This window comes from Staurois parvus, unplaced genomic scaffold (genome assembly GCF_062004578.1).
Source record: "Staurois parvus isolate SC_StPar_1 unplaced genomic scaffold, SC_StPar_1.0 ptg000566l, whole genome shotgun sequence".
Lineage (NCBI taxonomy): Eukaryota > Metazoa > Chordata > Amphibia > Anura > Ranidae > Staurois > Staurois parvus.
In genome coordinates, this window is record NW_028318362.1 from 5,212,700 (window position 1) to 5,239,874 (window position 27,175).

The 27,175-nt window shown below is 38.9% G+C and overlaps 1 protein-coding gene across 1 annotated transcript in view; it reads right to left on the reverse strand.

The window, feature by feature from the left end:
• Positions 1-27,175, reverse strand: part of STPG2 (sperm tail PG-rich repeat containing 2) — a 781,346-nt gene that overhangs the window by 439,492 nt on the left and 314,679 nt on the right. The window contains exon 12 of the mRNA XM_089691642.1: positions 8,179-8,344. Within this exon, the coding sequence (XP_089547768.1) occupies positions 8,179-8,344 (166 nt within the window). The remainder of the gene's footprint in view (positions 1-8,178; positions 8,345-27,175) is intronic.

Here is a 27,175-nt window from a genome sequence, read left to right on the forward strand (position 1 = left end):
GGCCTTGTATGTTTCAGGAGGGAGGGTGGTGCTCGCTCAACCCCCCCCCCCCTTCCTGACCTGCCAGGCTGCATGCTCGGATACGGGTTTGGTATGGATTTTGGGAGGGACACTCATGACATTTTTTTTTTAATTTTGGCATGGAGGGTTACCTTCAAAATCCATACCAGACTCGAAGGGCTTGGTATGGATGGGAGGGGGGGGACCACATGCCATTTTTTTTTTTAGTTGTCGGGCAATGTTGACAATTCTTTTGACATTCAGCTGTCATCAGGAAAACCCGCTGACAACTGAAACAATAATGAATGTTTCACTACTAAAATATTGCATGACTTAATAATAAAAGTCATACGGTATTTTAGTAACTGAGCGGTATCTTACCGCATACTCAGATGCAGTAAGATATCACTCAGTAAACTGTCCCTGTTCAAAGTTTGCGATCAAACTTTTGGTATGTTAGAATGTTCGACCGCGAATCAAACAGGGGGGTGTTCAACCCATCACTACAATCTCATATGCTGGTTGATGGATGCTGAATGAGTGAACAAATGAGTGTAAGGTCAAGTTATGCATGGCTTAGGTAACAGTCTGAATACACAGTCTTCAATTATGCTACATTTAAAGACTTACATATGAAAGATTAATATTTTCTCATGTTCAAGCTCACTCTAATTTGTACACATATTCAAAAAGGCTGAAAATAGCTGACTAATGAGGGTTGCCTAGGGTGAATAATGGTGAGGCTAAAGAGTCCCTGTTACACATTTTGGCCTGCGTCCTGATCTTGATCCCCCCCTTTACTGGGTCTACTCTTTTCATCCTTTCTTTACTGCCCTCCACAAAGACCTCTTTTTTTAATGCAGATCATACCAAGCAGGCAGATCCTGGTCCCATCCTTCACAACAGAGCTATACAGGAAACTATTGATGTTTAGTGTAGACTGCAGTGAAACTTTCCCATACATGCCATTTATTGGTTCTGTGATCTATGATGTCACATGAACAAGTACAGGGTATGCATGGGAAGCATCAATGCCTGCATTTAACCGACATTTGGCCACCTTCTGACCTGCATTTGACCTCCTTCAATGGGAAGAAAAGCAAGTTTCGACAAAAAAAGCCATAAGACACATTGGGGTAGATTTACTAAAACTGGTGCATTCAGTATCTGGTGCAGCTGTGCATGGTAGCCAATCAGTTTATAACTTCAGACATTAAAACATGAAAGTTTATTGGTTTTTATGCAAAGTTGCAACGGAGTGTACTCTTCCATTTTAGTAAATAACCCCAATTTTGTAACTAGAGCAAGATAATTTTAAAGCCATCAGGGGAAAATACCTATATAACAAAGGCAAATAAAAAACCCCCATAAATGACTATGATAATAACTAATAATAACTAAAAATCATCAAAGGAAAATAGCCACGTTAACAAACAAGGCCCTCTGCTTTTTTAGTTATAATGCTTTCAAACAATTTCTCCTGATTCATCTTCACTAAGTAGGTTACATTTTTTTTTCTATAATAATTCCTTTTCCTTTACCCCAGAAAGCAAGCATTGTTATCCACGTGTATTTCCACATTGTTCAGTTGTAGGACCAAAGCTTAAACCTGTTTTAAGCCTTTGTCCACAACAAAGGATAAATGCTCCAGGTCATGGTGGTTTTCCTGTATAGCACATAGGGAAGATTATTGTATGTGTGTACTGCATACAACAGAATGTACAATGAATGCACTTGTAAAAAAAAAAAAAGTCTCTACAGAAAATTATATAATTGGATTCATTATTTCCAATGTAATAGCGCATTTATTCTTTTACTATAGTCGCGGCTACTATGTGGCTTGATTCCACTGCTTTGACTAATTGTAGATGAAATAAGGTGCCTGTTGTTTTTATTTCTCTCCACAGCTGCGTATATGAAAGCAATTTCGCTGTAGATGACACGGAGGGGACTTTGGCATATGGAAAAAAGGCATTATTTGGATATAACGTTTCCTGAGAAACTCACTGAAATATCCCCTGTGGAGCTTCTGTTTGTAAGAAGTCTCAAAGGTTGGGAAGATAAGAAAGAATTACTTTTATAAAGATGGTGTGCTTAGCTCTGCTACTTTACATACACTGCAAATCTGAATTTTCCATAACAAAACTTGTCTAACTAAGCCCATAAAAACCTGCTGAATATAAATATCAACCCAGAAATATAACCAAACTAGTATAACACTGTTCAACAAATTTTTATTTTTTGCCAGTTTTGGAAACAAAAGGATCCATTTCTTAATGAATTTCACATTCTGAGTTCAAATATAACAATGAAATTTGTCAATTGGCTCTAGTTTTTCTGTAAACGGAAAGTTTTCTACTATAGGCGTAATGACTACATAATGCACAATAATTATATAGATAGATGTCTTTCCACAAATATAAAGCAAGTGATATTGACTACATAACAAAGCCTAAATGGCATAATATATTGCATAGGATTACCAAGAAAAATTATAGCCATAAGCTAAGTTGAATCATTTTAATACTTAGGATTCTCACTAGTTTTGTCTTCAGTTTGTGTCGGTTTTGCTTCTCTTGGCTTTTCTCTTATATTCGAGGAAAGGGCTATCTCTTACAACTGTCCAGCAATAGTCAGCAAGCATTGATGGGCTCCATTTACCTTGATATCTTCTTTCCATAGCTGCAATGTCTTGATGGAAGCGCTCTCCGTGTTCATCACTCACTGCTCCACAGTTTGGTGGGAAAAAATCCAGATGCGAATGTAGAAAATGAATTTTTAGAGACATGTTGCAACCCAGATTTCTGTAAGTCTGGATGAGTTTTTCTACCACTTTCTTGTAGTCTGGTGTTTTATTGTTTCCAAGAAAATTTGATGTCACTGATACAAATGCTGTCCAGGCAGCCTTTTCCTTTCCACGCAACAGAGAAAGAAACTCATCATCATGAATAAGTTTACAAATCTGTGGCCCAACAAAGACTCCTTCATTGATTTTTGCAGCACTAATTCAGCAGCTTTATTCACACAAGTTCGAGGCATTACTGAGTAGCCTATATAAGCATAAAACGAAATGTAAAGACGCTGTCGAACTACAATCAGCTACAGATACTGCAGCTTTTATGCAGTGAAGTGATGCAATTAAAGGCTAATATTGCATCATCTCAGTATACATGCAATTTTCTATTGGTGACCAGTATCAATTGCACAATATGCAGCTGAAGTTGCATCATAATTTTGAATGGCTTACGTCATTAGATGGGTGAATATATCATGGAAACTAGAGCCAATCAACATTTTTTAGGGTCATTTTCGTTTTCAGCACCCCAAAATTATGTAAGATTAGCTAATTTTATACCCAAAACTTTTTACCTGTTGAACAGTGTAATCAACTACAATTATAGCAATGTATATAAAAGTTCCCTATAAAGCCAAGTGCAGGCGACAGTTGTATGTTATCAGTCAGGTCACAGTAAGGACAGGCTAGGGCAGAGGCCATCTGAGTTGTCTAACAATTTTTGGAAATATAACAGGAAGTGATCCATCTATAGTAAAATAATGCCTTTATTTGCTGCTAAATATCTTCAGTTTTAACACATTCCTGAATTCAAATGTTTATGTGTTAACACACTCTTTTTATTGTGACAGACTCTGAGTTCCTGGAACTCCAACCTAATGCATTTGTGTTACATTGGTTTGGTAGACTTGAATGGTTCCTTTTGCTTTCACCATTACATTAGCTTTCAGAATGTAGATATCAATATTTAGGGTATTTTTGGGCATGTAAAACTTGCAAATTACTGTCAGGAAACTTTCTCGCAGTGCTTTACACTTGCAAGAATACCCCATAGATTCCTGATACTCTAATGTAAAAGCTCTTCCCATGGTTTTTCATAAAGAAAGAAGGAGGAAAATTTTACTACAAGTGATCACAAACTTAATTAATAATTAAAATCTCATAGTATTGTTGTAGAAATCACTGAAACACAAAAAGCTTCTTTTTTTACCCTAATGCCAATGTAAAGACTTATGTGATATCTCTTGATGCGTACATGTTCTACCTTCCACTGGATTTATACTGTCCCCTAAGCACAGATGCCACTGTCCACTACTTTGATGTCTTCTTCCTACAATGTGCTCTCCTGGCATGCATCCATTTCTTGACTTTGTCTAGAGTAGCAAGACACTGCTTCTCTACATTCTGCATCCTTCAGTAAGCATGTTCCCCTGCCTTCACTGTATAATCAGTGCGTGCCCTATCCAGATGTTCAGGGGAATGGCACTCCTGGCCAGGAGTGAGCAGTTGTGATAGGGGATTTAAAGTGAGTAAAGAACCAGCAAACACAAATGCTCCTGCGCTTGGGGATGGACTCGATGCTACAACCACATTAAGAATGTCCTGGAACATGCACACCTTGCTGCCCTCAAATGGACCGGGGGAATCCAAATATACTGAATGGGGAAAGAACAAAAAGAGGGCGCACAGGCCTAGTGCATTACCATAAAAAATGTTTAATAAAAAATAATAAAGTAGGTGTTGTACTCACAAACGACAATATAGTCAAGGCACATCATAAAAGAACAGCTGGATCAACACCGCGCTGAGTAACAGTCCGCAATAGGGAGTTTAGACATCCAAAACCATGACGCGTTTCGAGGACTTGCCTCTTCCTCAGAGCCCTGAGGAAGGCTCTGAGGAAGAGGCAAGTCCTCGAAACGCGTCAGAGTTTTGGATGTCTAAACTCCCTATTGCGGACTGTTACTCAGCGCGGTGTTGATCCAGCTGTTCTTTTATGATGTGCCTTGACTATATTGTCGTTTGTGAGTACAACACCTACTTTATTATTTTTTATTAAACATTTTTTATGGTAATGCACTAGGCCTGTGCGCCCTCTTTTTGTTCTTTCCCGATTTAAAGTGAGTGTTTGGCCACATTGGAGCATGTACATACAGTATATTTGTGGCATGTTACATTACTTGATAGCAGTGAATTTACTAAAAGAAAACAAAAAAAAAATACATACTACATAGACTTAAGAGGTTTTGGAGGTCAAGCATAACTGCTACTTTCCCTGTTTACCAGCTGAGTGCTGATGTTGTATTCTTTAGAAAAAAAACAGCATTTTGTTTTCACTACATCTATTCTTTTTGGTTTTCTTTATTTGCAGTTTTAGCTTGTGGAAGATTTATTAGCTTTGCAGAAAAGAAATACAATACCTATCATTTGGGTCTTTTTCTAGGGCCCTTTTCCTATTTAAACTATAACCCTGTTAATTTTAGTTCCACCAAACAGTGTAAAACTTTAGGAACATTAAAGTGTTACTAAACCCAGGAGCATTCAGTCACTCTATCTGGTCTCCCACAGTAAACAGAACATTGAAGTGCAATTATTTTAGTAAATATAAACTGCTAAATACCTTTTCTCATCAGCAGTTAGAGCAGTCTTGTGACTTCTATCAGTGTTCAGCAGAGCACTGGTTAAAGCTTGTAGGAGAAGTGTTCTTTCTGCTCTAGGAGGATGCAGAACCCCTGACCTCTGTCTGGACAGTGCTGGTTGGTCCTGTGCTGATCACATTCAGTCTACCATGGATAGTTTTACATTGCTGTATCGTCTGCAATATTTTAATCTGGGTAGTAAATCATTTGCCTGTGCTCTTTCTCTCTAGTAAATTTGACCTAGCTTTGTGTCATCTGCAGACACTTAGAGTGTTACTGAATTCAGGACCCTGCATTCACAATATCTGGTCTGGAACACATGGAAATGCAATTTCTTTAGTAAATACAAACTGCTAAATACCTTTTAATCAGTATTTAGAGCAGCCTTGTGACTTCTATCAGTGTCCAGCCGAGCACATGTTAAAGCTTGTAGTAGTTTTCATTCGGCTCTAGGAATATGTAGGACCCCTGACCTCTGTCTGGACAGTAATGATTGGCCCAGCACTTGGCCTGATCACATGCACTCTCCCAAGAAAAAAAAACAACCTCTCTAGTAATATACACCAAACTGAGCATGTGCAGAGTGACTCCACACAATATGTCTTATCAGGAGACAAGAGGGGTGCACTGGAAGAAAGGGAGGATCAAAGAAGTCATGATCAAACAGCATTTGTACACAATGACGGGGATATCTATATACAGACTTATTTTACTGTTGTGGGTTTAGTAACACTTTAACTATGACTTACCCCATGAAAAATACACATCCCTACACAGCAACATTTATTCACAGGAATCTGTAAATACAAACCTATGAGCTATATCTGTCACTGTGGCAAAAGACTGCAGTTTGCAATGGTAAATAAGTGCTCTTGACACTGCTGCACCTGTAGCCCATTGACACTTCCTCAACCTTTTCTCAAAGGTCCATACCTTAGTATGGAACATCAGCTGCAGGAATAGTCTGCAGGTATCAGAGAATTCAACCCATGATCTAGTGATCACAGTTGCAATGCTTTCCTTGACCCTTTAAAAAAAAATTATAAAAGGCAGACTTAGCCTTTGAGTTCAAGCTCTTACAGCTCCTGGAGTTTTGGTTCAAATGAAGGCAAAAAAAGACATGCAACTGTTGCTACTTATACCACACAAGACAGAAAAAATGTTTTTTTTTTGTTACTTCTCAGAACAGCCAGATCAATTCAGTGTGTCAGAATAATGCTATATTGATCTTTGGATACTGTTAGTTACAAGAAAATCTGCTAGTCCTTTTTTAAATTCTATTATTATTTTTGCAAATACTACAACATACAGTAAAGCATTCTACTGTTCTTACTGTAAAAAAAACCCTTTCCAAAACTGATGGAAAAATCTTCTTTCTTCCAAATGCAACTGATGATTTTTATGTTTGTTCCCTGCAAAGCTACATGTTCTCTGGCATGATTGGTAGTAAAGGTTGTAGGTGATGTTTCAATAGATTTCTAAAGTGATGCAATTTTTTTTTTATCAAGGCAGGCTATAAGTACCTTAGATATCCCATCCATCATAGAATTGGTGTTGATGGCTGGAAGAGCAGTTTCACGGTTGTGAATATTCGTTATAATGTTCCAAAGGAGATTCAGTAAGGTAAATGAGAGGGTGAGATGAACATACCACAGTCCTCCCCAATCTTTTGCTTAGTTGTTGTGTTGGAAGTGACCATAGATACCTGACCTTTAAGAACCAGAGCCTTAAGTGCTTAGGATATACAGCCAGATTGGGTAGAAAAATCAGTGAACTTTTTTAGCAGCAGACAAGGGCTTCCAGAAAGATTTGCAGCTCAGTTCTCTGTGTAATATACAAAAAGTGCCCTTAGATTAGAAGCAACATGTGTCAAGCAGGAGTGTAGCTATTGCTGTTCCTGATTCAGTGCTCATAGAAATCAATAGGGTGCATATAGTAATGTAGTAATACATTTACAGTGTCAGGTTGTGCAGTCTTGCTTCAAGATGTAGAGAATGGAGAGCCCTGGCTGCCTTCAGAACCTGTCTATAACCAGCATGTATCTCTTACCAGTCTCCCAAGTTAGCTGCTCAACTAACAGCACAACATGTAGGTAGGAGCAGGAAAGCTGTGTGCGATGGTAAGCTCTGGTGTAGTAGAGGTCAAGGCAAAGTCAGGGTAACATGGTTCTGGCCTACTCCTCGTGGTGTCCTGATGGATGTTCTCCTGGTGATATGGCGGCTGGGATGCAGCCACCTGGGATGCAGCTACCCTGCTTCCAAGAGCGGTGGTTGTAAGCAGGCAGTGTTTGGGGGATCTGCTGCATGATTAGGTCTGAACGGGGCCCAGCTAAAATCTAGCAACACAAGTAGCCTTGCTGCCAGCAAGATTCTATAAAATATTGTCCCCACACTGTATATCTTATGCTCTGGGTGCATGGATCCTTGAACTGTTCGATGGCATATGGATAAAAAATGTACACAAAATGCTGTCGGTTTGAAACAGAAGCTTAGTTTATGATACTTGTCTTTTATTTACAATGACAAGTGTAAGATCAGCCATAGATGAGCAGATGTTACAAGAGTAACGGCTCAGAAAGTTTTCCTTTTCCTTTCCTGCATTGGTAAAGCACTGGGGCTTTCATTCCCTTTTCACCCCGTAGTGAACTTCTACAAAGCTGAATGGTCTCCCAGAAATCACAAGCAATGTTTAAATCTGTTTATTTGTTAGCAAATATTGGGACTCTCAGGCATAATATTATCTTACCTGGTATGTGAAAATCATCCTGCAATTCAATGTTTCTGGGAACTCCACTAAGAAAAGAAGATTGCTTTCTCTTGGCTCGGACTGTCCTGGGTGGCCTATATTTGCCCTTGGCATGCAGATTTTCAAATGATTCACTCACATTGTAGGAACCAGGAGGTGGTGCATCCTAAAATAGAGTCCAATGAAAAAAATGTAAATAAAAATGATGTTATGTGTTCTGATTAATAAATCTATAAAGCACATTGTTAATAGACCTTTCATGGTGATCTGGCTGCTCTAGCATATGCCAATGAAATTCATGTGTCATAGTAGTTGTTGGCATGTCTGCTTATCTTTAGTCAGTATTTATTTGATTTGATAGGATGAAACTAAAGGCAGCTGATACCCATTTTTGCAATAGTCAGTGACAGAATATTTGTCAGTATTAACAATGCAAACCCTTTTATTCAGAAGGCTCTAACAGAGTGGTGGGGATGCAGACAAAACGTGAGAATGTCACGTTGTCCTTCATACCCAGAAGCACTCAATATTTAATGGTGGCTGCAATGGAGTGGCTAAGGAGTAGCCAAAACATGAGTTTCAGTAGGTGGTGAATTTTTCTTACAAGAGAACCTGTCACTTTGCCCTGCTTGAACTATTTTTTCCATCATTTACTGCCCTAAAGACAACAAGGATATTGCTGCAATATGATTTGTACTTCCTTTGTTGAGTGTCCTCTTCAAAAATTAATGTGGGGACTCCGCTAGTGCCTGGTAATACTATTACTGCCTCTCCAGTGCATATATATATATATTATACATATACATATTTCAGAAAGAGGAAGCAAGAATTCAGTTTACAAAAAAGGCTTGGTGGCCAGTTGAGCAGGAAGTGAAGGGAAATGTCCCCAAATTTCACAAGAGACCTAACTTATGCCTAATGTATCTAAAATTACTTAAAGTGCCATGGCAGGAAATTCCAAATGAAAAGGATGTTCTCTGCTAGAACATCTGTACTACCTTCACAGCTAAGCAAAATGCCAGACTAACTGATAAATATACAGATTACCTGTATTTATGTGAACTGTTTTATCTATCAGACTTAGGATTCACACACCTCAGCCAAACCGTTTAACCAGTAGGTTGATTTCTGGTTTAGCTTTACAGCTTCCTGTATTGACTTCAGCAATTATACCATTCAATGATCAGGTACAATCCTCCACCACAACTTGTGAAGAACATTTTCTTTTATAGTGCTGGTGAGTTTTTTTGTTGATATTCCTGTATTGACTGACTGCTCAATGGACAATCAATCAACAGTATGATGATGGTAATTTGCTTTCTAGTAAGTAGACTAGAGGCGTAGAGGTGTCACAAGCTGAAAAGCTAAAGGAAACGGGGGAGAACAAGCATGTTAAAGGGAACTTGTCATCAGAAAAATGTAAAGGTTGTCATATGAACTTCATCTGGAGAAAAGACATTCATGCTGATCTTCTACTTTCTTGAGTAAAAAGTCCAGAACCGGATGACATTAACCACTTCCCATCCAGCCGCTGGCAGGTCAGGTTGCCGTTCATAAATGGGGCCTGCCATTTTGGATTGTGCGCGCTCCCTTGGAGTGCGTGGCACTGCGATCCGGTGCCCGCTGTGTCAGGAGGACACAGTGGAACACCGATCGCTGTACGGGACCTCTATGTGAGGTCCCGATCATGTGATCACTGACTAGCCAATCAGTGCTCACATGAATAGGTGTAAGCAAAATGTCAGTTCTGACATCATTGCTTACTACGTGTGAAATCTGTGAATGAATATTCACAAAAGCCTTGTACCATGTGACAACCTGTGACCAATCACAGCTCTCACAGTATTTCTCAATGGCTGCAAGAAGTGTAAAAAAAAAAACAATCTTCATCACCCCCCACAAGTAGTACAGTGTCACTATGGTGACATTGTACTGCTAGGGTGTCAGTATGTGACAGTAAAAAAAAAACCCATAAATAATAATATAAAAAATTAAATAAAAATAAAAAAAAAAATATTTTGAAAAATTATAATTTTTGGTTATAATCTAATTTGGTTTATTTTTTTTTTTACTAAAAAGATAACTGAATAAATGTCAGCCAAGATTTATGAAGAAATATTATTTATTTGCAAAATTTTATAAGAAAAAAACTTTTTTTCGACATTTTTGGACTTTTTCATTTATATAGCAAAAAAAATAAAAATCCCAGTGGTGAATAAATACCACCAAAATAAAGTTTTATCTGTCTCAAAAAAAATACTAAAAAATTAATCTGGGTGCAGTGTTGCATGGCCGTGCAATTGTCATTCAAAGTGTGACAGCGCTGAAAGCTGAAAATTGGCCTGGCCAGGAAGGGGGTGAAAGTGTCCAGACATGAAGTGGTTAAGTGAAGTCAGAACTCCTGATAAGCATACTTGTTCCATGTCAGTAACTAAAGTACTGAAGACAATGGGTCAGCATGACAGTCAAGATACTGAGCATTTTTAGATACAAGCTAGTAATGGCAAACTCCATATTTCTCTCATGATTGCTTCCTTTAACCATTGCACATATCATTCTAGGACTGGAACTATCACTATTATAATTAATTCAGCACCATGAGGCACATTCATTTCATTAGTTAATTTCAATGTGAGAAAGTAAAAAATCCAGAATTCCTAAATTATGTATCACAGACACTGACTGGAAGTCAGATAGACATACAATGTAATCTGGGCATTTCATTACATTAGTGTCACTATTTTGACATAATTCTTAATAATCAGAAAGAAAATGTTTCAGATTTCAACCCTAATGGCTGAAATGTCTGTATGAGTTGTCATTTTATTACTTAAATACATGAGGTCACATTATGGGATGGCAGTATTCAATGAGATACACTGACTAAAAAATACTCATGTTCAATTTGCCCACAGCGCGAATGAACAATGCAATATTAATATTTTAATCACAATTCATAAGCCACTCAGCATTTACTGTTCTCAATAGCAGTCTTTGTCTATTATATCTTTATAGATTAGCAATACACTGAAGTTTATTATTAGATACTTCTTATCAGTCTTTAACGCTCAAAGTGAATCTTATACAGTTGCAAGAAAAAGTATGTGAACCCCTTGGGATTACGTGGAGTTTTGCATGAATTGGGCATAAAATGTGCTCTGAACGTCATCTAAGTCACAACAATAGAAGAACACAGTCTGCTGAACATCACAGTACACAAACATTAGATGTCGCCATGGTTTAATTGCACATAACATGTAAACATTCACAGTGCAGGGAGGAAAAAGTATGTGAGGCCCGAACTTAATGACTTCTCCCAGAGCTAATTGGAGCCAGGAGTGAGCCAACCTTGACTCCAATCAGTGTCATGATATTGGATGTGTTGCTGACAGCTGTCCTGCCCTTAAAAAACACACACCTGTTTGGGGTTTACTGGTTTCAAGAAGCACTGTCTGATGTGAACCATGCCTCGCAGAAAAGTGCTCTCAGAAGACCTACGATCAAGAATTGTTGACTTGCATGAAGCTGCAAAGGGTTACAAAAGTATGTCCAAAAGCCTTGATGTTCATGTGTCCTCAGTAGGACAGACTGTCTACAAATGGAGAAAGTTTAGCACTGTTGCTACTCTCCCTAGGCGTGGTCGTCCTGTAAAAATGACTGCAAGAGCACAGCGCAGAATGCTGCATGAGGTAAAGAAGAATCCCAGAGTGTCAGCTAAAGACCTACAGAAATCTCTGGCACATGCTAACATTTTTGTTGACACATCTACAATAAGGAAAACATTAAACAAGAATGGAGTACATGGGAGGACACCACGGAGGAAGCCATTGCTGTCCAAATAGAATATTGCAGCACGTTTGAAGTTTGCAAAAGAGCACCTGGATGTTCCACAGCACTACTGGCAGAATATACTGTGGAAAGATGAAACCAAGATTGAGTTGTTTGGGAAGAACACACAGCACTATGTGTGGAGAAAAAAAGGCACAGCACACCAACATCAAAACCTCATCCCCACTGTGAAACATGGCGGAGGGAGCATCATGGTTTGGGGCTGCTTTGCTGCCTCAGGGCCTGGACGGATTGTTGTCATTGATGGGAAAATGAATTCCAGAGTTTATCAAGACATTTTGAAGGAAAACGTACGACCATCTGTCCGCCAACTGAAGCTCCGCAGAGGATGGGTGATGCAACAGGACAATGACCCAAAGCATACAAGTCATTCAACAAAACAATGGCTGCAACAGCACAGAATACGCCTTCTGGAGTGGCCCAGTCAGAGTCCTGACCTCAACCCCATTGAAATGCTGTGGCATGACCTTAAGAGAGCGATTCACACCAGACATCCCAAGAATATTGGTACACTGAAACAGTTTTGTGAAGAGGAGTGGTCCAAAATGACTCCAGATCGTTGTGCAGGTCTGATCTGCAACTACAGGAAACGTTTGGTTGAGGTTATTGCTGCCAAAGGAGGGTCAACCAGTTATTAAGTCCAAAGGTTCACATACTTTTTCCTCCCTGCACTGTGAATGTTTACATGTTATGTGCAATTAAACCATGGCAACATCTAATGTTTGTGTAGCATTATGTTCAGCAGACTGTGTTCTTCTATTGTTGTGACTTAGATGACGTTCAGAGCACATTTTATGCCCAATTCATGCAAAACTCCACGGAATCCCAAGGGGTTCACATACTTTTTCTTGCAACTGTATTTTGCCTTCACTAAATGCACTTGCCACGCACATATCATACTCTCATCATTGTGCCCTCCTCTCTTCAAGAACTACAGCTGTGGCATTAAAGTGATATTAAAGCTTCCAGTTGTTTTTTTGTATTTTTTTTTCTAATTAAATAACAAACATGCTATACTTACCTGCTCCGTGCAATGGTTTTGTACAAAGCAGCCCTGGTCTTCCTCTTTTAGGGTCTCCTGCCAGAGCTCTTGGCTCCTCCTCTTCTTTCTGTGCCACCATAGGAAACCACTTCTCAAAATGTCACATCGCAGGCCAATTTTCAGCTTTCAGCGCTGTCGCACTTTGAATGACAATTGAGCAGTCATGCAACACTGTACCCATATGAACTTTTTATAATTTTTTCCACACAAATAGAGCTTTCCTTTGGTGGTGTTTAATCAGCACTGAGTTTTTTATTTTTTGCTAAATAAAACAAAAACCACCTGAAACATTTGAAAAAAACGCCCTTTCCTTCGTTTCTGTTATAAAATTTTGCAAATAAATAACATTTCTTCATAAATTTAGGTCAAAATGTATTCTGCTACATTTCTTTGGTGAACATAATAATAATAATTGAATTTATATATTTTTTTCAAATGTTTCTATTGTTTTTTTTATTACTTTTTTTTTTTTTTACTATTTTATTTTTCATTACACTGTGACCAAAGCAATACAATGTTACCATAGTAACATTGAACTACTCTGGGCAAGTGATCAGTATTTTTTTTTTCTTTGACACATTATGATTGCTAATACCAATGTATTTCATTGATATTTGCAATCATTACTGAATGAAACTGATTAATTCAGTCTTTTGTTGTGATTAGCTGTGATTGGGCAAAGCTGATCACATGATACAGATGGGTTGTGAATGGCCCTGTCTGTATCATGTGACTGCCTTGACCAGTCACAGCTAACAACATAATTGTATACAATGAATGGCATGACAGGAAACCATCCATTGTACACAATTGACATGTGATCTGCTGTGATTGGTCACAGCGGTCACATGACACTGGCAAAGGGCTGATGTAGTGATATGTCATTGGCTGTGTCCCATGGACACAGCCGGTGACAGATCGCACCGCTGCGTGGCCCCGCGGCCACGTGAGCGGCTCATTTTGACAGGACGTCATATGACACCCAGTCACAACGGCGAGTGTCCCGCCTGCCTGTCAATCTGCTATAGGCTGGGTGGGAAGGTGTTAAGCTTAGGCCTCTGCCTCAGACTACCTAACAGCACCTCTGTGCTTACATGCACACTCTCTTCCTCTCATGGCTCTATCTGCACACTCACAGCTCCTTGCTGCTCTGGTCCTCAGACATGGAGCCTCTGTCTATTCCTTTCCAGGCCTGTATGGTGCAGACATGCACATTTCTGATGGCTCCCTTGCAGCCTCACAGAGGTCTGCTGCCAGGCATTTTAATTTAAAGGGTATATATACCTGCACACACACAGCCTGCTGGTTTCTGGTAAAATCTGGACACAGGTTTGAGGTTTCATCCCACCCAAGACTCTTTGTAATCTTTGGACTCCAGAACCCAATCAGTAATTACAAAACCCAAGAGAGAAAACTGAAAAGCCAACTTTCTCCTCTCAGCACAGATATTCTGGAACTCCTCAAACTGTATCCATGAGAACCCTGTGTGATCTTTGCCTCTCACACAGTGGCAGGGTCTAGCACTGTCACAATATATATATATATATATATATGTGTGTGTATATATATGCAATTACAAAGTGAGAAAAGTGGAAAAGTGTTCAAATACAACTTTTTCTTAAATATATAACTGAAATAGTTCTTCCTTTCTGTGAAAAAGGCTGTCATATTTGCTTAAATACGACATGTGCTTTCAAGTGCTGATACTGCATTACTATGATTTTAGTCATTGAAAGTGATTTTAAAAGAAAAAGTCTAGACTTGTGATAAAAAATACAATAGGGTTTTATTTTCAATGCAGTGTCAAAGTTTTAAAAGTGCTATTTCTTTTATTATAGCAGCAAAGCAATTATCTACAACAGGATTCATAGTTACTAGGATTTCGATGTGACATTTATAGTCATAAAAGTGTTTCGATGATATTGAATAAATACCCAAGTGCGAAATGAAAGAAAGAAAAAGTTCAGACAGATTTACACAGAAGGCAGTATAAATTAATAAATCTGGAATATGGGAAATGATTAAAAAAAATCCACTGAGAAAGCTCTGTGTTACTATTCTTTTCAATTGAATGTCATCATAAAATAATACAAATAGCAATTGTAGAAAGATGAGTATATTGATGAGGGCACTATATTTGTTACACCAACATTTTATATTTCTTTAGTAAAATTCAGGTAGTATGAAGGACTCTTTTACATATGGGATTGCTAATTATTTGTTAAACCAAAGTTAAAGTGTATGTATAGCCAAAACTCAAAAGTTTTTTTTTTTCAAAAACCTGTCTGGTTTTCTGCTGTCCATGGCTCATTTGGAGACATTTATCCTTTCTCATTCTCCGAGGAGCAATCTTTACCAGACAGCAAGTAAAGGAACTTCTCTACTAGCAACTCAGACCAAAGTAAAAATGTTTTTTATTTTTAGTTATGTAGGGGAAAATTAGAATCCCTATGAGCTTATTAGGCCCTGTTCAGACATGGCGATTAGTTGCGTGACCCATGCAGGGCTGTGTGCTACCGGCACAGGGATGCACAGGTGATGTGTGAATCCCTGTGCCGAAAATCCCATAGCATAGATAGCAGTAAAACTTGACAAGTCGGGCTAACCCTTCCTGCACTTTTCAAAACTACAAATGAAAAACAAATTGTCTATAGAGCCTATAGAAACATTTTAATATTTTGTTACTAAGCATATACAAATCTTCTGGAATCATGCACCTCCAAAATATAAGTAATAAACATGTGTATTAAAATTCAATCACATTAATATAGACACACACATTTCCTTATTAGGTGAAAAACTAGAACTTAGTCAAACAAAATTAAAAACAAAAACTAATTTTCAACCCAGATCAGATAACAGATTTCTCTATATACGGTAATAATGAACAATTTTATCAACAAAAAAGTAAAAAAAAAAAAAAAAAAAAGAAATATGAAACATACTCCAGTCCTAGGAATAAAAAATCCATATGGGAATTCTCATAACATATGAAATTTTAAAGTGGTCCTAAACCTAAACCATTTTTTTTCTTAAGGCATTCCGTACCTGTACTTGCCTCCTCCCCCCAAACGCATACCCGAGTCCTCTATCAGTCCAAAGCTGAGCCCGGCTGCAGCTCTCTCTCTCATCTGCCTGCTCTCACAGCTATTGGATCTGCTGCTGTCAGTCAAATTCTTTGAGGAGGGGGCGGGGCAAGGCGAGCCATGTTGTGTTGTCTATAGACTCATGCACCCCGGCTCAAGAGCGCACTCACACGTGTGTCCCCATAGCACACAGCTTGCTATGGAGGGCACATGCAGAAGAGGTGGGGTGGAGGCAGAGGACACCAGAACAGGAAGAAAGTCACTTTAAGCTTTATAATTCATCAAAAAATATTATTATTAAGGCTCAATAAGCCACAAAAGTGTCTTATGTCACAATATAAGCTTTAGATTGTAAGCTCCACGAGCAGGGCCCTCCTATTCCTTCTGTACTGAAATGTATTGTAATTATACTGTCTCCCTTATATTTTAAAGCGCTGCGCAAACTGTTGGCGTTATATAAATCCTGTATAATAATAATAATATACCAAAACCAATAACACAAAATAGAAAAAAACACTGCTTATAACACCATGTTACCCAATTTATTACACATACAATTGTTATATATAACAACTGGCCAAGATATTAACCACTTGCCCTCCTGAGGATTTACCCCCTTTCCTGACCAGGCCATTTTTTGCAATACGGCGCTGCGTTACTTTAACTGACAAATTGTGCGGTCATGCAATGCTGCACCCAAATGAAATGTATGTCTTTTTTCCCACAAATAGAGCTTTATTTTGGTGGTATTTGATCGCCTCTGCGGTTTTCATTTTTTGCGCTATAAACAAAGATCGACAATTTTTTTTAAAAAGCAATATTTTTTACTTTCTGCTATAAAACATATATCCAGTAAAAAAATTTAAAAAAATCAAATTTCTTCATAAATTTAGGTCAAAAATGTATTCTGCTACATGTCTTTGCTAAAAAAAATCCCAATACATGTAAATTAATTTTTTTTTATGTGAAAGTTATAGCATCTACAAATGGTGGCGTATATACTGGAATTTTTTTTTATACTAGTAATGGCGGTGATCAGTGACTTATAGCAGGACTGCGGCGGGCATTCTGACACTGAGGGGGAACTGATTAACTGCCACTGACATCCCCAGTGACACTAATACAGTGATCAGTGCTAATAAAAACACTCGCCCCCCCTACCTGGAAATGCCAGAGCATGTATATATACGTGATTTTGCACAGCCCTGCCTCCCTGTAGCAGTAGTTTTGCTATAGGGGCCGGGGAACCAATTAAAATACCTCTCCTACATCTGCTCCCATATTTATATACTGTATAATATACTGGATTTAAAAACACCATATATCTACTGTAGATCCACTCATATCTGCAAACAAATATTTTTTTTTTATGTATAAAGATCCAGGGTGTTAGAGGGCCAAAATACTTAATTGAGTTAGCTATAAATAGATGCCCCACTGTGCAGCTGTGTCCACCATAATCATTCAAAGCCTTAATGTTATAATGATCTGGAATACATGAAGTCATTACCAGCTGACAAGCTCATGTAAAGGTAACTTTAGTGTAGAAAAACATGGAAAGAAGGTGCCTTCTTTCCATGTTTTTCTACACTAGAGCTTTGCTTCCAACTCTTTGAGGAGCTGCATCAGTGTCTTTTTGGCTTTCCAATCTCTGATATCCATTCTGGCACTACCTTAATAGCAACAGAGAGCTTGTGCCAGCAGGCGCGCCCTATGAACTATACACTTTGTAAAGATAACTTGTACAACCTAAAAATAGCTGCTGGTCATGTATGCCCCTTGCAGGACTTTACAGTAACATTGGTAGAATATAGAAATTCCATGATCCATTGCAAAAAAAATCACACCAGATAGTTCTTAGAAACTTCATCTGTAATGGTGGATCAAGATGAAAATGTAATGAAACAATCTGCCACTGTGCAAAGCAATTCTCAGCAATGCATGAAAGATAAGGTAGGCATACTCACAGCATAGACCAGCATTTGCCAAGGAGTGTCTCAATTATATACATCATGCTACAAGTTCAATGCGGTGCAATTTTGTCAGCATAGTCCAGTTCAGATGTTACAACTGGAAAGTAATCAGTCCCAGGGAGTTCAAATCAAATCACCCCTGGCAAAAAGTATGGAATCACCACTCTTGGAAAATGTTCATTCAATTGTTTGATTGTGTAAAAAAATAACTAATCACAGACAAAACTATTTTAATTTAACATTCCAGACTTCTGACTTTAAGAAACACTTAAAAAAAAGAAAAAAGAAAACTGTAGTTAGTTGCATCTGTTTTTGCAGATCAAGCAGAGGAAAAAAATATGGAATCACTCAAATCTAAGGAAGGTATTTTATTTATTTCAGGTACTTATATAGCACCGTCAATTTACGCAGCGCTTTACATATATATTGAACATTCACATCAGTCCCTAACCCTCAAGGAGTGTACAATCTAAGGTCCCTAACTCACATTCATACATACACATACTAGGGCCAATTTAGACAGGAGCCAATTAACCTACCAGCATGTCTTTGGAGTGTGGGAGGAAACCGGAGTACCCAGAGAAAACCCACACAAGCACAGGGAGAACATGCAAACTCCATGCAGGAGGTGCCATGTTCAGGAATTGAACCCATCACCCATTTACTGCAAGGCAGACATGCTAACCATTAAGCCACTGTGCCGCCCAAATATTATGGAATCATGAAAAAAACGCTACAGTGCACCACTAGTACTTTGTTTCCCCACCTCCCCACATGGAAGAAAAATATATTTAAAATATATTTTAGAAATATCCTTCCCAAATATATTGACATTTATTTGAAATGCTACAATTTTGACCATATTCAATATATTTCAAAATATATTTCAATAAATATATATATATATATATATATATATATATATATATACACATACATATATATATATACTGTATGTTGAGATGCGTTTTTATTACAAAATATATGAGAAAGATTTTTAAAAATACATTTCAAATATACTGCATGTCTTTAAAAATACAAATCTACATTTTTGGAATGCATTTACAAATATATGTAAAAATATATGTTAAAATTACATCTGAAGAATATTTTTAAAAAAAATATTTTTGGAGAATATTTTTAAATATATTTCAAATATATTTTTCTTCCATATGGGTCTAGCTTTTAAAACAGCTTGAATTGGCTTTTAAAACAGCTCTGAAGAATATATTTAAAAACATATATATTTGGGGAGAATATTTTTAAAATATATTTCAAATATATTTTTCTTCCATATAGGTATGGCTTTTAAAACAGCTTGAATTCTCTGAGGCTTGGATTTAACTATCGACAAACAGTATTCTTCATCAATCCGACTCCAAGTTTCTCTTATTGCAGTTGCCAGATCAGCTTTCCAGGTTGGAGCCTTGTCATGGACCATTTTCTTTAATTTCCACTATAGATTTAGAATTGGATTGAGGTCCAGACTATATGCAGGCCATGCCATTGACATATGTCTTTCTTGAAAGAAAATTTACATGGCTTTTGCCCTATGACAAGATGCATTATCATCCTGAAAAATGATGTCATCATTTGATGATGGAATATGAAAAGTGTCCAAAATCTCAATATAAACTTGTGCATTTATTGAAGAATTTATGACCGTCATCTGCCCCGTACCTTTATTGACATACAACCCCATATCATCAATGATTGTGGGAATTTGCATGTTTTCTTGAGGCAGTCGTCTTTATACATTTCATTGGAATAAAAGTTCACCAAAGTTTCACCAAATAACAGTTCCAGCATCATCACCCTGCCCAATGCAGATTCGTGATTCATCACTGAATATCACTTTCATCCAGTCATCCACAGTCCATGATTGCTTTTCTTTAGCCCACTGTAACCTTGTTTGTTTTCTGTTTAGGTGTTAAAGATGGTTCTCATTTGACCTTTTCTGTGTGTACAGTGCATCCAGAAAATATTCACAGTGCTTAGCTTTTGCCACGTTTTGCTATGTTACAGCCTTATTCCAAAATGGATTAAATTCATTTTCCTATGCAACATTCTACAAACAATACCCCAAATGACAATGTGAAAGAAGTTTGTTTTGAAATCTTTGCAATTTATTAAAAATAAAAAATGAAAATAACCACATGTACATACCGTATTTTTCACTCCATAAGACGCACCTAGATTTTGGAGGAGGAAAACAAGAAAAAAAATATTCTAAATCAATGGACTGCAGACATAGTACAGGAGATGACCAGAGACTGCGGACATAGTACAGGAGATGACCAGAGACTTCAGACCTTTGGGGAGCGGGGGGGGACGGGTACCCAAATTTGACAGGTACGGAGTTGTCCTCCACCCTCCCTGTGCTTCTTGTGCATGTGCAGTGGGCACCCAGCTGTGAAGCCACAAGGTGCCCACACTGCAAGATGCTGGCAAAAGCAGGACACGCTGGACCAAGGAACAGGTAGGACCGAGAAGCAGGTTCTTCTGCACAGCAGAGCCGAGTGGCCGGCCCAGTATTCTAACATGGCGGGAGCGATGGGGGGAATTCCAGGCTGGCCACGCCATATCCGCTCCATAAGATGCACAGACATTTTCCCCCATTTTTTTGGAGAGGGAGTGCATCTTATGAAGTGAAAAATATGGTAAGTATTCACAGCTTTTGCCAGGACACTCAAAATTGAGTTCTGGTGCAACCTGTTCCCATGTTCATCCTTGAGATGTTTCCACTACTTGGAGTCCACCTGTGGGAAATTCAGTTGATTGGACATGATTAGGAAAGGCCTGTCTATATAAGGTCCCACAGTTAACAGTGCATGTCAGAGCACAAACCAAGCCATGAACTCCAAGGAATTGTCCGTAGACAGGATTGTATCAAGGCACAGATCTGGGGAAGGGTACAGAAAAATGTTTGCAGCATTGAAGGTCCCAATAAGCACAGTGGCCTCCATCATCCATAAATGGAAGAGGTTTGGAACCACCAGGAATCTTCCTAGAGCAGGCCGCCCGGCCAAAATGAGCGATCAAGGGAGAAGGTCCTTAGCCAGGGAGGTAACCAAGTACCAGATGGTCACTCTGAAAGAGCTCCAGCATTTCTCTGTGGAAAGAGGAGAACCCTCCAGAAGAACAACCATCTCTGAAGCACTCCACCAATCAGGCCTGTATGGTAGAGTGGCCATATGGAAGCCACTCCTCAGTAAAAGGCAAATGGCAGCCCGCCTGGAGTTTGCCAAAAGGCACTTGAGGGACTCTCAGACCATGAGAAACGAAACTCTCTGGTCTGATGAAACAATGATTGAACTCTTTGGCCTGAATGCCAAGCATCATGTCAGGATGAAACCAGGCACCGCTCCCCACCTGGCCAATACCATCCCTACAGTGAAGCATGGTGGTAGCAGCATCATGCTGTGCGGATGTTTTTCAGTGGCAGGAACTGGGAGACTAGTCAGGATTGAAGGAAAGATGAATGCAGCAATGTACAGAGACATCCTTGATGAAAACCTAACAGTGTATTGTGATTGGTCAAAGCAATGCCCTTGACCATAGGTCAGGTACAATGCTTTGGCCAATCACAGTATAGAATGATGTCATAAGGGGCGGGGTGAACCCCGCTCCCTTGTGACATCATGACATTATTTAAGAACTATCATTGCGGTGCAGCTGTCAGACAGCCGTGAGCCAGCGTCTAGAGAGTGGAGCGGGTCTTTTTTCGGGTAGTGGTGGTGGCGGGCAACATGACTGACATTTAATCTACTTCAGGGGACTTTTTTTTTTTTTTAATACAGGACTTGTCAAAGACTATCTCCTGTCATTTTTACACTACACTTTTTTTGTGGATGGGTAGTGGTACTATGTACCCCATACTCATTCACATGGGGGGCAGGATATGGGGGCCCCCTTGTTAAAAGGGGCTTCCAGATTTCCATAGGCCCCCTACCTGCAGACCCCCACAACCACTGGCCACGGTTGTGGGGAAGAGGCCCTTTCCCCATCAACATGGGGACAAGGTGATTCGGGGGAGAGCCCACTCTGCCCAAAGCACCCCTTCATGTTGAGGGCATGTGGCCTGGTATGGTTCAGGAGTGGGGGAGGGCCATTCACTCGTCCCCCCCACCTCTTTCCTGACCTGCCGGGCTGCATGCTCAGATGGAGGCAAACCTTATTTATGGAATTATTATTACAATATTTGTTTGAGACAATGCTGGCCTATAACAATAATTCACATAAGTCTTTTAATTATTAATGACTCATGCTAAGGTTAAATTTTGTCAATAATATATATATTTTCCTTTCACTTTTTAAATTTCTCATTCTCTCATAACTATGTAATATATAATTATATAATATGTATTTTATCATTAATATCAACAATTATTTATTTTGTCTATTTTCACTTTTACTATTTCCTCTTTGTTAAAGTTATTTTGTTCTTTAATTAACCCCTTCCCACCACTGCTCCCCGGTCCTTTGATAGGCTCTAAATGCTGGGAGGAGGAGGTGGGCATTCGCCGAGGGGCCACATATATGCATACGTCCAACAGAAAGTGGTTAAAAGTAATTATATAACTTATTGTACATACATTCATGCATTTTCTGTTTATTTTTATAAACTCCTCTGTGATTCCTTCCCCTCTCATGCTGCCTGTGTGGCACTCTGAACATCTGCATGTATAGCTGTAGTTCCAAGCAGAAGCATGGTTTAGTGGTGACTCCTATAGGACTGCACAGGTCCTGGCAGCACAGGGGGCACAATTATAACTGGAGTGTGGCAGCCTAGATAGGGGAGCATTTTAAAATAAAGCTCAGAGGTGAAAAAAAAAAGATTAAATAGACAAATAAAATAAAAGATTACTCCACTCCAACCAAGAAGGACAGCAATGGTACAATGTGGCCTTCAGATGGAGTACCATGACTCAAATCTTCCTTGAAGTGGATGCTTTTGCTATGGAAGCAGCAGCAGTCTTGTCTCATTATATATCATTTATAAATACTGGCAAGCTTTGCTTTGTGGAACTTACCTGGACAATGATATCAGTGAGACTACGTTAGTGAGTCAGGAAATTCCCCTGCAAGTGAAACAGGGGAAAAACCACTGGTGTTGATTTACTAAAACAAGAGAGTGCAAAATCTGGTGCAACTCTGCACAGGAACCAGATCAGCTTCCATGGTTTTTTTTTTTGAAAGCTGAAGTTAGAAGCTGATTTGCTGTCATGCACAGCTGCACTAGATCTTACACTCTTTAGTTTTAGTAAATCAACCCCAATGTGTCCTTGGTCTTAAAACAGTTTTTGTGAAACAGAGACTATTGTGGAAGTGGCTTTACTACAACTTAACAATTTCCTAGAGACTTTATGGGATAAGGGTTCATAGAGTAAACATACATAAACACTTTTGCATGGAAGCACTAGGGTTGTCGTTCCGAATCCCGACCATGACACTACCTGCCTGGAGTTTGCATGTTCTCCCTGTCCCTGCATGGGTTTTCTCCCACACTCTAAACACATGCTGGCAGGTTAAATGGATCTTGTCTAAATTGGTCCTAATATACACTATATTGCCAAAAGTATTGGGACACCCCTAAAAATCATTGGATTCAGGTGTTCCAATCTCCTCCATGGCCACAAGTATAAAATCAAGAACCTAGGCATGCAGACTGCTTCTACAAACATTTGTGAAAGAATGGGTACTCTCATGAGCTCAGTGAATTCAAGCGTGGTACCGTGATAGGTTGCCACCTGTGCAATAAGTCCATCCGTGAAATATTCTCACGTTTCTCTTTCTGGCAATCCGATGGATGTATGGGTGTGGTGGTTGCCAGGAGAATGGTACTTGCCAAACTGCACTGTGTGCCAAGTGTAAGTATAAGAGTATTTAAACTAGGATTGAGGGGGGGAGGGAGAATTAGATTATATTGGGGCAGATCAAACAGGGGTCAGTCCTTATTCATGGGTGAAATGGAGAAAGATGGGGGGAGGGCTATGGCAGGTGATAAGAAGTTTCCCACATTACAAACAACCATTGGAATTGGTATCATTTGTACAACAATAAAAAAATATGCAAAATAAGTGTGCACAAGCTGTCAATGAATTAGTGTTTGTTCACCAATGCCAGAAGTCTGCCAAGTAAAATATATGAGTTGGAAGCGTTGGTGCATGAAGAGAACTATGATTTAATTGGTATTGCTAAACCGTGGCTTCAGTCTTCACATGACTGGGCTAATAATATTCCTGGCTATGTTCTCTTTCAGAGAGACAGGGTAAAAAGGAAAGGTGTTGGTATCTGTCTCTATATGAGAAGTGATCTCAGAGAAAATGTGAAAGAGGAACTAGTTGATGGAGAGTGTGATGAGGCTGCAGCATTATGAGTGGAACTGCACATGAGGGTGCATACTACAAAGGTAATCTTTGGAATTTGTTATGACCACCCAGTGTTAATGAGGATCTGGAGACTTGGCTCCTTGCACAGATTGAAAGGGCTGCAAGGGCTGGGACAGTGATAATAATGGGGGATTTTAACTACCTGGAAATTGACTGGAGTATTGGCACTGCAGGAACAGTTAAAGGGCAAAAATGTATAAACTTACTACAGGACAATGTTATGACACAGTTCATAGAGCCCCCAGCTAGGAATGATGCTCTGCTGGACCTGGTAGTCTCAAACCATGCAGAGCTTATTACTAATGTCAATATAAAAGAACATCTGGATAGCAGTGACCATAACATGATTTCATTTATTGTTAGCTGTAAACAACAAGTATATACGGGAAAAATAAAAACGCTCAACTTAAAGAGAGATAATTTTCCAAGGCTGAGAGCTGCTCTCCAAGACTTAGACTGGGTGGGAATATTGGCATCAATGAATACAACACAGAAATGGGAGTTATTTAACCACTTCCAGTCCGGACACTTTCACCCCCTTCCTGTCCAGGGCAATTTTCAGCTTTCAGCGCTATCACACTTGGAATGACAATTGCGCAGTCATGCCACACTGTACCCATATGAATTTTTAAAATTTTTTTTAGACAGATAAAGCTTTATTTTGGTGGTATTTATTCACCGCTGGGATTTAAATTTTTTTTGCTATGTAAATGAAAACGTCCAAAAATTTTGAAAAAAAGTGTTTTTCTTATAACATTTTGCAAATAAATAATCTTTCATCATAAATCTTGGCCGAAATGTATTCTGTTATCTTTTTAGTAAAAAAAATAAATAAGTCAAATTAGTTTATAACCAAAAATTATAATTTTTAAACTTTTTTTTACATTTTTATTTTATTTCTTTATATTATTATTTATGTTTTTGTTTTGTTTTTTACATACTGTCACCCTAGCAGTACAGTGTCACCATGGTGACACTGTACTACTTGTGGGGGGTGATGAAGATTTTTTTTTTTCTTACAGTGATTGCTTTTACACCCATATAGGATGTAAAAGCAATCATTTCTCCTTCTTTCTAGCTGCATTCTTGCAGCCATTGAGAACTACCGAGTGAGCTGTGATTGGTCACAGCTTGTCACATGGTACAAGGCTGTTGTGAATAGCCTTGAACCATGTGACCTCTGTGATCATTCACAGATTTCACATGTAGTAAGCAATGATATCACAAGTGACATCTTGTTTACTACTTTGCATGTGATCACTGATTGGCCAATCAGCGATCACATGATCGGGACCTCGTACAGAGGTACCGTCCGACGATCGGTGTTTCACTGTGTCCAGGGCACACAGCGGGCACCGGGTCGCGGTGCTCCGTGCTCCCAGGGAGCGCGCACAGCTAGAATTGGTGGGTGCCGTTTATGAACGGCAACCCGCCCCTGGAGTGCCACCGTCCTGCCATTTATAAACAGCAGGTGGACGGCAAGTGGTTAAAAAGACTGTATGTGAACACACTGCAAAATATATTCCTATGGGCAACAAGTTTAAAAGGCTAAAATTCAAACCTATGCGGCTTACGGCCAAAGTTAAAACAGCTATAAATAATAAAAGATCTTTTATCATATATAAAAATAAAGGAACGCTATCATCATTTAAACATTACAAAGAATATAACAAAATATGTAAAAGGAAATCAAGGCCGCAAAAATTGAAAACGAACGACAGATTGCAAAAGATAGCAGGACAAACCCTAAAAAATTCTTCAAATATATTAATAGTAAAAAGGTCAGGTCCCAGCATATAGGCCTTTTACAAAATAATCTAGAGTGGGTGACTGGGGACAAAGAGAAGGCAAATTTATTAAATACGTTTTTCAGCTGTGTGTATACAAAGGAGCGTGGGGGAGCTCTTGTCCATAATGAGCATGGTATTGACACAGCTCCAGATGATCCACATTGGCTCACCACTGATGTGATCCAAAAATATTTAGACAGAATAAAGGTGAATAAAGCACCTGGACTGGATGGCATACACCCACGGGTCCTTAAAGAATTGAGCTCTGTCATTTCAAAGCCATTGTTCCTCATTTCTAGGGACTCTTTAATGACTGGCATAGTACCACTGGATAGGTGTAAGGCCAATGTGGAGCCTACAGTTGTGTCCAAAATTATTCAACCCCCAATGCTGTAAAGGGGTTTAGGGACTATAGTGTACATTTGGAATTGTATTCAGAATCAAATCCTACAAGGACGTTGTAACTACCCAAATGCAACTAAAATGACATCAATTGTTTATGTAATACAGTAGTAAATGGTTCTTATGTGGTTTCTTCATTGCCACAATTATTCAACCCCTTAAAGACTACCACTCTGAAGAACAGAGGTTCATACAGGTGCTTTCCATCAGGTATTGAAAACACCTGTGGATGTCACCGAGCAGCAATCAAGCATAATAAGCACCAATTAGGCAGCTTTAAAATGACTGTGATACTCAGCTCCTTCTAGACATTTACTGGTGTGGTTACAAACATGGTGAAGGCAAGAGAATGGTCCAGGAAGACAAGAGAAGAGGTGATTTCTCTTCACAGGAAGGGCAATGGCTATAAGAAGATTGCAAAGATGTTAAACATACCAAGAGACACCTTAGGAAGCATCATTCG